This window comes from Prenolepis imparis, unplaced genomic scaffold (assembly GCF_030444845.1).
Source record: "Prenolepis imparis isolate NDT839.2.m4 unplaced genomic scaffold, iyPreImpa1.0 SCAF_6, whole genome shotgun sequence".
NCBI classification, from domain to species: domain Eukaryota; kingdom Metazoa; phylum Arthropoda; class Insecta; order Hymenoptera; family Formicidae; genus Prenolepis; species Prenolepis imparis.
This window is the reverse complement of record NW_028141164.1, coordinates 12,848,514-12,860,598: the sequence shown is the minus strand read 5'-3', so window position 1 is coordinate 12,860,598 and position 12,085 is coordinate 12,848,514. Positions and strand designations below refer to the sequence as shown.

Below are 12,085 nucleotides of genomic sequence, written 5' to 3'. Positions count from 1 at the left end.
ATGTATATCGATAGAAACGAAGATTATCATCATTGCTTTCGATAACACTGACAATTGAATAAAGAAGAAATTGTTTGATTCAAAGGAACGCATATATATTATTACGAGCAAAATTTTTTTAATCAAGATCATACATATGATTTTTGAAAATTCGGCGTTCTTTCAAAAAGATGAAACTTATATGTGATTCTTACTGAAAAATGATATAATTCTTCTAGTCATTCTATAAGAAAAATATTAAGTAAAGTTGTATAAAAATATCAAAAAAATTTTATGAGATATATGATTTTGTGTTTTATCTTTCGATATATTCTAACATGAAATATCTCGTATAAAGTATTATTTAAGAGATTCACTTCTCGAGTGTGTTTATCTTGATATTTCGCTGATTGATGTCATGAATGTCTTGTGTCATTATTATAAAATTAATGCTGTAATCTGTATAAATCATTTTTATTTAATACTTTAATAATTAAGTGTTTTCGTATTATTATTTAATGGGTGATTTAATGAATAATTTTAGTGTTTTAAAATAAATGCAACGATGATAAAAGTAATGTTGATAAAAAAGATAATGATAGTTGTAATTAATATTTTACTTAAGTGTAAATAATTTGTCTAATTTTAGTATAACATAATAGTTTTTTGGGATTCTGTTTATATCTTTAATTTTATTTCTTGAAAGAAGAGCATCCACACAGTGTCTTCTTCGAAAAGTATTGTGTTCTCATGATGATTTATCAATACGATCGATTTTCGTCGAAGGCTCAAAGGCTGAGATTAAAGATTTCATGGTAGTTCCGTCAAAATGGAATGTCGCGTCTATTATGATTTTATGTATATATATTTTTTAATTATATATATATATATATAGGGGTCCTTGATAAGACTACGTACGTGATAGGCCAGATATAGCATCGGAGTTGCTCGTGCACTTGTTAAGCTCGCTTTTTATCTTAAGCGACTTCGACCTAGATTCCAGATTCCACGCGTGTTACTATCATCTTATAAGCGCGCAAGATAGATAAGATCCAGCCTATATATACTCTCAGGAGATGTGGATTCTTTCCATTTTCTAATTTTAAAAAATTCCAATACATCAGTGATTAATTTTTCATATACAGTCAGTAATGAAATATTCGTCATCACTGATGATAGTTTGGAGAGGAAAAATATGGAATAGGGCTGACTGAATATAATTTTTAATATTCAGATGTAAAAATTTTTCCAGTTATTTATTTTCGGTCTAATATCCAGTCGCGGGTAAATTTGATTATTATTGAACCTAAGACCTCTTTCATTCAATAGGCAGTCATTTTCATTACTGAGCCACCTTCAATATTTCTCGCCTACATATTATTTTTGTTACTACATTTACAATAATAATAGTTATTATTATTATTATTATTATTATTTCTTGGATATTATCAGGTCCATTTTGTAACTTTCGAATTTAATGAGCAAATTCTTGATGATAAAAGGGGCATATCCTTGTAATGGAACGTTGCATCTGTCATAGTCATAGGTATTCATATTTTTACGTTATTAGTTATTATTATTATTACGTTATTATTTTATTTCTATCTCTGCTTCTATTAAATTTTAAATACTTTTTAAAAAATTTAATAGTAGCAGAGATAGAATTACTGATTATTATTACTAGTTATTATTACTGTTTATTAATATTAAATTTATTAAGACAGATTTTTGTTAAATAATAGAGATTAATATTAAATTTATTAAGAGAGATTCTTGCAACTGTTAATAAATTAAGAAAAATTTAACTTTGACAACGATGTGAGAATATTTCTTCAAGATATTTTAAATATCTGAAATCAATCAAAGGAAACGAAAAAAACGTCGTTGCGACTCAATTTTTTTTCGAATTATTAACGAGTTATTAACAAAAAAGAGCAAATGTAAAAGTGGGAAGTTAAAAAGTCAAAGTTAACTATCGAAAATATAAATATTTCTTTTTCTATATTTTTTATTCTCTCACAAGAATAAACATTATATATGTGAGAATTGATGAACTTAATAACTAAGCCCTAATAACTAACAATAAGCCTTAATAACTAACAATGAGTCTTAATAACTAAGTTATAATTAATTTACAATTAAGCCTTAATAACTAACCATGAGTCTTAATAACTAAGTTATAATAATTTACAATTAAGCCTTAATAACTAACCATGAGTCTTAATAACTAAGTTATAATTAATTTACAATTAAGCCTTAAAATTAAGTCTTATAATTAAGCCTTATAATTAGATCTTATAATTAAGTTTTCATAATAGACATAAAGTAGACAATTAAATTTAATGTTTAAAAATTTTTTTAAATTCTGTTAAAAGGTCAATGTTTAAAAGATAATATCTCCGAAAATATTTTGTGAAACAAGAGAAGAAAAGCCGGTTTTGATAAAAATTAGCTGAAAATCGTCGATCTATCCGTTTTCATTTAATTAATAAAATTTTGTGCGTTCTTACACACAGAGAGAAAAATTAATTATTTAGCGTAAGAAATCAAAATTTATTTCTGGGCAAATATAAATTCTCATGTAGAGCCAAGTCTCGGCTAAACATGACATAATTCAATGGTTCTCTTTTCAATTTGTGTTTTAAATATCTCAATCGTACTTGGTACATAATGTACCAATTAACATCGCGAATTAAATATTGGGTCATTTGCCTCACGACCTAATTTCATTGTACTTTAGAATAATCAGTCGTCATGCTGAAGAAACGAAGGCAAACATGTTGTTGAGCAGTTTAGATTTATATCTCATTGTCAGTTCAACTAAGATTTTATTAGTTTATTTTTTTTTCTCCAAATTTTTCTTCTTGTGACGAAAGAGCGGAGAGCGATAGAATTCGTCTTCGATTATCAAGATCATTTCGGGTCAACTGTATAAATGTATCTCACGTTCTATTGCCCTTGTATTTATTTTTCTTTTTTTTTTAAGCAGTGGGCCTATTCTTTGCGAATAAAAAAAATTTTTAAATGAAAAATAGGAATAAAAATTGAAAAAGAAAAAAGAAATCAAGAAATTGAGATAGAATACGTAAAACATGTAAAATGAAAAATTATAAAGCCTGTTTTAGATAGTAATCCAATTTTATATTAAATGGGACTTGTAAAATTAAAACGCGAATACGGAAAACTCAGCAAGACTGTACGAAATAAAAAAAAACTGAAGGCGATTTTTTAATTTTTAAAATCGAACACAAGATAACGTCACGTGCGGAGCAATTGAGAAAACTTTTCGATATTTTTCTCGTGAGAGTAATGTATGAAGAGAGAAAGAAATAGAGAGAGAGAGAGAGAGAGAGAGAGAGAGAGAGAGAGAGAGAGAGAGAGAGAGAGAGAGAGAGAGAGAAATGTTTCGGTCTATCTTCAGCTGACTAACATGTGTGAGAGCAATAAAAAAATCGAAATCATCAAGGTATCTACGTGATCTGAAGAAACCTTGAGATTTTTTACAAGATAGGATCTCTTCGATCGATGCACATCTAATTTTCCCAGCTTTACAATCTGCAGCTGTTGTAAAATCGCGCTATTTTATTTTTTCTCCTTGTCTTGAAAAATTCTACTTTAATTTTTTTATCGTACCATCGAGACTGGTAATAAATATTTCAAGAGAATCGGAAAAAAACGCGTATATGTATGTATGAGATTTCTTTTATAAATAATTGTTAAACGATCACGAATGCGCACATCGTCTCTCTATCACATTCGCGAGTTGGCTCGAATTGACTCTTCTATTCCTTGTCTGTATTTTGTATCATACATAGTGTCTTTCATGGAAAGTTTTTCTTTATTGCGCGAGCACGCGTTATGAGTTTTCCAACGCGTACGTTATAACGCATGCGTTAAATAGGAATGCGAAATTTTGTAAAAAAAATTTTTTTTTTTTTCATTTTATCACTTTTCTAACGCGATCAGTAAAATATATATCTTTTTATGTCATGTCTCGTTTTTCCTTGAACGATTATAACGCATGCGTTAAATAAAGTGTTATAGTAAATAAGTCTGTTCTGGGTTGCATTCCAAGATTCCACTCACAATCGGATAATGTTGCAGAAATAGTGTAAAAAAATAAAGTAAAAAGCCGATTCGAATAAATTCGTAATGAGACATAATAATAAAGTAGAAAAGCGCAATGAGAGGAAAAGATTAAGGGAGTTTAGAAGAATAATATTCTTTTCCAATTCATTAAAAGCGAGGATTGTTTCTGCACTTTACCGTAATTTTTTTTTTCTTTTTTTTTCTAACAAATGCGATATATTATATTCGCATTTAGAAAAAATCGCGGATCTTCTACTTTGAAGTGGAATTTTGGAATACAACCCTCTGGACTATTATATAACGAGCGATCTCACGTCTATTAAATGTAAGTTTTACGCATTTTAGTGTGTTTACGACACACACATTAGCGTATTATATAACTGACACATAAACTGAGATACAAAACTTATAAGTATATAATGCCTTAATGTTAATGATAATATCGGAAGTGTTATTGTATAATTAGCTGACAAGAAGGGGCGGATACTTGTGGGGGAAGGAAACCAGGCCAACACACAAAATGCCGAAGACGCGATCGATGTCTCCATTTTGTTCGCGATATTTGATATTTTCTTATAATTCCAATAAAATGAGAAAGAAAGAAAGAGAGAAAGAGAGAGAAAGAGTGTATGTATGTGTGTTTGTGCATAAGTGAAATGTGTCCCATAGCGAATTGCTATCTAAAATAGTTCAAGCTAGATGTCGATGTTTGTAGCAGATAAAGAACAATGCAACGCAGCATATTGTAATTAAAAAAATTAAAAAGTCATTAATATCACCGGTTTTTTTATTCACCCAGGTATCTATATATAATACAACTGTTTAATATAACACATATATCAATATGTATATTAATATAATAATATAATATTAATTATTATTATAATTATAATAATAATATTATAATTATAATAATATAATATTAATTATAATATTATATATAATATATACATAAAATATATATAATATTATTATATATATAATATAATATATAAATAAAATATATTTAATATTATTATATATATCAATAAAATATATATAATATATATATATTATTACTATATTAATATTTTTTAATATACTATAATATAATAATAATAATATATTACAAGGAGCATATTGCTATGTCTTATTAATTAGTTACTGTCAATATTACATTCTTGCTTGCAGGAGAGAAGTGCAAATATTAATTTTTGAATATTATTAATCTTCCCAATTTCTCGATATAAAACAATATATGATTTAATTCAAGAAATATATAATTTAATTTACAAACATTGTGAAATTTATTATATGAAAGGCGGAAATAATATAAATAATTGCTACTTTATAGCTCTTTTTAACAATTAACGAGATAAATTAAATTTATCACGATCTTTAATGTCGGTTGAAACATTGTCTGATATCTTATGCATTTTTCTTGTCACTGGAACATCGCAATCTCTGTAAAGTACATCACAATCGTCTCCCCGAATTCCTGCTGCACCTGCATCCCTCACAAGACGATCCCACCCTGTAGGTGACTTGAATGATTTTTCTATATCTCTCCTACGAAAAATCATGGCGTGAATTCTTCACGAATCCAGTAAAGACACGCAGATATTGTTACGTATATTTCAGATGTAATTATTGAAATAAATTTTTTTTATTAATTATTTATGTTATTTTTTTCTTCTTAAACTTTCTTTTTCTTCTTAAACTCTTCTAGCAGCAATCTCGCAATACAAGGGTTAAAAAAACATAATAACAGCACAAACTTACGTCAAGTGCTTCGCCAAAATTTTGCCAGGCGCGCCCAAATCCCTGAAGAGTTTGCGGTTCTCAAGACAGATGGTCCTTTGTATGCATCGTACTCTAGCATCGTTATTAAGAATCTCTTCCTCCTCCGGGGTCTGAAAGTTCGCGGAAAGTCTTAATCTACCGTCGACGGTACACGCAAATTTTCTGGAATTCATAATTTATCCTAGCAATTTTTTGCCCAGCCAGCAGGCAAATGTTTCATCACAGTGAATCAACTTCGACATCTTTAATCAATTTTATCTAGCCATTCTTGCGATCAAATTAGATTCAGACTAATTTTCTTGACAAACTTCAAAAGAATTTGATTGTTTATTACCTGTTTATAATCCTTCGAGTTTTTATTTCTAAATTTAAAAATTCTTTTTTTTCTTTTTAAATAATTTCTTCTCTAAAAATATTTAATATATTTTTATAAAAATTTTTATTAAATAAATTTATATATGTATATATGTAATATTAAATAAATTTTATAATATTAAATATTTAATATTATATATACAATTATTTTAAGAATATCTTCTTGCAGAAAATAGATAAATTTAACTCATCAACTTTTTATACGAAAATTATTATTATTTTTTTTTAAATATACAATATTAATTAAAAGTTCATATTAAATTTTTAATCAAATCTTATAAAACTTAAATTAACATTACCACTGAACGAAAGTCACGCGCAGCATAGACATCCCGTTTTTGCCTGGATGATAACAGGTCCATTATCGCATCTTTACGCTTGGTGGAACTAAGCGTATTTTGTATGATCGCCAAAAGCAATAGAAGACCAATGAAACTGACTATTACAAGCTGTTTCGATGAAGGAACAACGGATTGATCTACCGAGTGCGTCATTGGATATCCAATGTTAGGATACTCGTATCCATACGGCATGTTTTCGCTTCTGTGATGCAGAAATGTTCGTTGGGGCACTGAAACATTTTTTTTAACAACGTATGCTACAGATAAATCACGAGAATGCGAAAATCCAATTTAAAAAAATATATATATATATACACTCATACTTGTATAAAAAAAAACATAACTGTACTATTACATACAAAGTGATTCACGAGAATGTAATAAACAAATAAACACATTTAAATAAAATTCCTAGAAAAATATCGAAAAACAGAGGTATACAAATTACAATATTTGTTTTAATTAATTTTTTTTTAACTCTTTTCATATAACAATAATACACTACTTATTCGAATATTTTGTACTAATATTTAGTAATAATTTTATTTTATATTTATAAAAGTGCTTGATTTTACTTTGAAATTCAGAGTGCCATAGTTCCATAAATTTTCAATTTAGGACTCATGTTAATATAAATTTTTTAATTCAAAATGTCCTTCGGAAGTATCAATAAAACTTCGTGAATCACCCTATATAGGTTAATTCAATAAAATAGTTTAATGAAGGACAAAGAAAAAAACACAAAAAAAAGAAAATTATTTCAAATCATTCAAAATGATAGAATTAATATAGCAGATATCAAAATTTAAAAATGTCCGGATTTTTACAAAAAATTATTTTAAATTTTGACATCAGATTTGTATAGGTATTCAATGACTAAAAAATTTTTTAATTTAAATAAACATAATTAAAATTTATTTAGTAGATCCTCACTGATTTAATTCATAATTTCTCCTCATATTTAACCATAAAAATCCTATAGTTACGAATCAGATGACAAATATGTTTCTTCTCTAAAGAATAATCTCCAGTTTTTTAAGATATTGCAGACAAATGTTGCGCTCGAAACGTATGTTATTTTCCTCGCATCTATAACCAGTACGAAAGAGAGAGAGAGAACAACACACTTCAATTCCAAAATGACGTCTCTGCTTTGTAGCGCTAACGCGACGACCGAAGCGCGACACGTTGAGCTTGATTATAGCCTCGCACAAAGGATAAGTGATCAAACGACACCGTCTTAGCGTAAACTAAAATAGAAAAATCTTTACTGGGGAAAAAGTAATCCGAGGGCAGCATCGGCTGCGGCTGCGGCTGCGGCTGCGGCTGCGGCTGCTGGGACGGCAGAACGAGGGTCGTAGGTACTGCCCGCGTCATATCCGGTTGAAAGGCCGCCGGCTCCATTTTACTTCCCATCTCTAAAGACGTGCCATTTCCGTTAGGCGGGAACATCACGGTTTTCGGGTTATCCTGGCTGGCCACGAACGAACCCACGAGGGTGCCGAATAATACCGGAAGTATCGTCATCCTCTTCGCGGAAATATCGATACGCACCGGAGAGAAGACAAAAGAACCCGCGAAAGAACTCGCCGGATCGTCACAATCGACTCTTTTTTATCCTGAGAGTTGGACGAGTTGGAATGTTGGGACAATCACGGATTGGGACACTTAGCTCAACTGTATGGGGTGAACAACGGTCATAAATGAAGACTAGATGTCGCGGATCTAAACTACTTACTATCTAAAATACCGCTTGAATTCGCGAGCGAATCTCCCTTTGCATGACCGCATCAAATTCGATACAGTCGAGACAACGAAGAAAATGGCACGAGCCATTTCGGGAGAAACGACCGGGGCCCCATGATGATGATCATTCGGCCCGTTGAACTGTCTGATGAGTTTACGGAGCCGCAACCGTCAACAATGAGTTAATACACTTCGTTCCATTGTGATTCCAGAAGGATGTACTTTCCAGAAATTGCCTTTCTTTCTCGTTCAAGGAATAGTTTACAATTATGTGGGTATTTTTAAGATCTTAACCGTTTGCAGGGACGAATGGTGATTTTCTGGAGAGTATAATAGTTGTGGGTTATTTCTGGCAGAGAAGAGTATAAATAGATAGAATACATTTCTGACAGCTCAATGTTTATTTATTAGTTCATTTGATTAAATCCACGTAGTGATTTTGCTGCATCCCCAATATTTATTTGCCTTGGAAAAGTAATATGATTATTAAATCCTTTCGCGATGCTTTCACTAAGCACACAATACAATCTTTATCCTCTACACTCTACACAATTTCTATTTGAATAATTTCGAGAAACTTGAATACTCTCTGATCGGCAACGTTTTGCGAGCAATTACGAGAAATCCAGAAATGACGAGAAAAAAGTATTTTGACCTCGTTGTGAAATGGATGATAGAACTTTAGCGTCAATTTACTACTGAATTCTTGAAGTTGTCGCTACGATCTGAATTAAAATGATATAAAATGTTATAAGAAAAAGAAAATGAGAGAGAGAGAGAGAAAGATATGTGTGTGTGGGTGTGTAACTATGTTGCATACAGATATTTCAGTATAACGAGAGAACCGACACGAGAGAGGCGACGAAGGGTAGGTTCGGCTATCTGCTAGAATGCAAGGGGTTGCTATGGCGATGGGACAGCAGAAGGTGGGGTGAAGGGAACCTGGGAGGGTTTGTCTGTCTGCAGGCCTTCTAAAGGGGATGATGTCCTTGGTTCTGTCTATAATTTCTGCTTGTGTCATCACTCGTCAGACAACGCAACTTTAAATATCCATGTCCTTCTTATGATATATTTTATCTCATTTTGCTTCCCGTTCAATAAATATTATATATATAGTATTTATATTACTAGAACAACATAAGCGCGCGCTACGCGCGCGCCATTTCTGGATTTTATATAAAAAAAAATGATATTTTTATATAAAATTTGTTTAAATTTGATTAACATTTTTTGACAGAAATCAGATAATTAAATCGTTAATATGCTAATTAAAGTTTAAAATAAAAATATGTTATAAAAATTAAAAATGTTATAAATAATATTACAAATAATATGTTTACTACTTAAAACTCGAATAATATATTTCATAGTTTGCATATAACTTTTATATATATAATACAATGTACTATCGAAATATACAAGCAATAAATTTTGAATATTAAAAATCGATACTTTGTAGCAGCGGATCCCATATGGCGCAAACTTTTATTATGTATATCAAATAAAAGAATTTGCACGCTCGTATCTATTTGGTATAAAAATAATCTGCAAACAACGTACTATTGAAAAAAACAAGCGATAAATTATTGGCTCATCATATTAAATAAATACGAGCATGCAAATTATTTTATATAATATACATAATATAAGTCCGCGCAGTGTAGGGTTCGCGGATACAAAGTTTCATCTTTAACTATTCTAAAAAAAGCATAGAATTCATCGCTTGTTTTTTTAATAGTACATTTTATGCAGATAACTTTTATATCAAACAGATTCGAGCGTACAATTTTTTTCGTTTAATACACAGTATAATTCTTCGTTATAGAATTTGCACCGTATTTTATATATTTCAACAGTACATTATCTGCACAATATGATGGTACCATCAGCATACCAGCCTACAAACTTTTTGATCTAATATACATAAAATGAATCCGCGCCATAAGTGGTCCGCGGTTTAGAAATTTTAATTTCCAATATTTTAAAACGAGCCAAAAATTATTCTTTTATATTTTTCAACAATACATTATCTGCACATTATGATGGTACCAATAGCATCCCAGCCGACAAACTTTTTGGTATAATATACGTAATATAATTGAGCGCCGTATGAGATCATCGGTTTAAAAATTTTAATTATCAATACTTTAAAACGAGCAAAAAATTATTCCTTTATATATATCAACATTACATTATCTGCACAATATGATGGTACCATCAGCATACCAGCGTACAAACTTTTTGATCTAATATACGTAAAATGAATCCGCGCCGTATGGGATCCGCGGTTTAAATATTTTAATTTTCAATTGTTTAAAGCGAGCCAAAAATAATTCTCTCATATATTTTAACATTACATTAACTGCACATTATGATGGTACCATCAGCATACCAGCGTACAAACTATTTGATCTAATATACGTAAAATGAATCCGCGCCGAATGGGATCCGCGGTTTAAAAATTTTAATTTTCAATTGTTTAAAGCGAGCCAAAAATTATTCTCTCATATATTTTAACAATACATTGACTGCACATTATGATGGTACCATCAGCATACCAGCGTACAAACTTTTTGAACTAATATACGTAAAATGAATCCGCGCCGTATGGGATCCGCGGTTAAATTATTTTAATTTTCAATTGTTTAAAGCGAGCCAAAAATTATTCTGTCATATATTTTAACATTACATTGACTGCACATTATGATGGTACCATCAGCATACCAGCGTACAAACTTTTTGATCTAATATACGTAAAATAAATCAGCGCCGTATGGGATCCGCGGATTAAAATTTTAATTTTCAATTGTTTAAAGCGAGCCAAAAATTATTCTTTCATATATTTTAACAATACATTGACTGAACATTATGATGGTACCATCAGGATACCAGCGTACAAACTTTTTGATCTAATATACGTAAAATGAATCCGCGCCGTATGGGATCCGCGGTTTAAAAATTTTAAATTTCAATTGTTTAAAGCGAGCGAAAAATTATTCTCTCATATATTTTAACAATACATTGACTGCACATTATGATGGTACCATCAGCATACCAGCGTACAAACTTTTTGATATAATATACGTAAAATGAATCCGCGCCGAATGGGATCCGCGGTTTAAAAATTTTAATTTTCAATTGTTTAAAGCGAGCCAAAAATTATTCTCTCATATATTTTAACAATACATTGACCTCACATTATGATGGTACCATCAGCATACCAGCGTACAAACTTTTTGATCTAATATACGTAAAATGAATCCGCGCCGTATGGGATCCGCGGTTTAAAAATTTTAAATTTCAATTGTTTAAAGCGAGCCAAAAATTATTCTCTCATATATTTTAACAATACATTGACTGCACATTATGATGGAACCATCAGCATACCAGCGTACAAACTTTTTGATCTAATATACGTAAAATGAATCCGCGCCGTATGGGATCCGCGGTAAAAATATTTTAATATTCAATTGTTTAATGCGAGCCAAAAATTATTCTCTCATATATTTTAACATTACATTGACTGCACATTATGATGGTACCATCAGCATACCAGCGTACAAACTTTAAGATCTAATATAAGTAAAGTGAATCCGTGCCGAATGGGATCCGCGGTTTAAAAATTTTAATTTTCAATTGTTTAAAGCGAGCCAAAAATTATTCTCTCATATATTTTAACAATACATTGACCTCACATTATGATGGTACCATCAGCATACCAGCGTACAAACTTTTTGATCTAATATACGTAAAATGAATCCGCGCCGTATGGG

At 30.3% G+C, this 12,085-nt stretch overlaps 1 protein-coding gene across 1 annotated transcript; it reads right to left on the bottom strand.

Moving 5' to 3' along the window:
- Positions 1 to 5,246: 5,246 nt before the first annotated feature.
- LOC145937239 (uncharacterized) lies at positions 5,247 to 8,093 on the bottom strand. The gene is made up of 4 exons (XM_083040176.1): positions 7,838 to 8,093; positions 6,525 to 6,796; positions 5,830 to 5,960; positions 5,247 to 5,616 (listed from the first exon to the last, which is right to left on the bottom strand). Exons 1-4 carry the CDS (start codon positions 8,091 to 8,093, stop codon positions 5,415 to 5,417), a joined length of 861 nt encoding a protein of 286 aa, XP_082896302.1. The 3' UTR covers positions 5,247 to 5,414.
- Between the last annotated feature and the right edge of the window lie 3,992 nt (positions 8,094 to 12,085).

What these genes read in the sequence shown, in the direction of transcription:
- LOC145937239 (XM_083040176.1), bottom strand. Translation starts at nt 8,093, where the DNA reads ATGACGATACTTCCGGTATTATTCGGCACCCTCGTGGGTTCGTTCGTG. An exon ending in CGCGTGACTTTCGTTCAGTG is followed by an intron (nt 5,961 to 6,524) that starts GTAATGTTAATT and finishes GCGAACTTTCAG; the next exon opens with ACCCCGGAGGAGGAAGAGAT. An exon ending in ATTTTGGCGAAGCACTTGAC is followed by an intron (nt 5,617 to 5,829) that starts GTAAGTTTGTGC and finishes GATTTTTCGTAG; the next exon opens with GAGAGATATAGAAAAATCAT.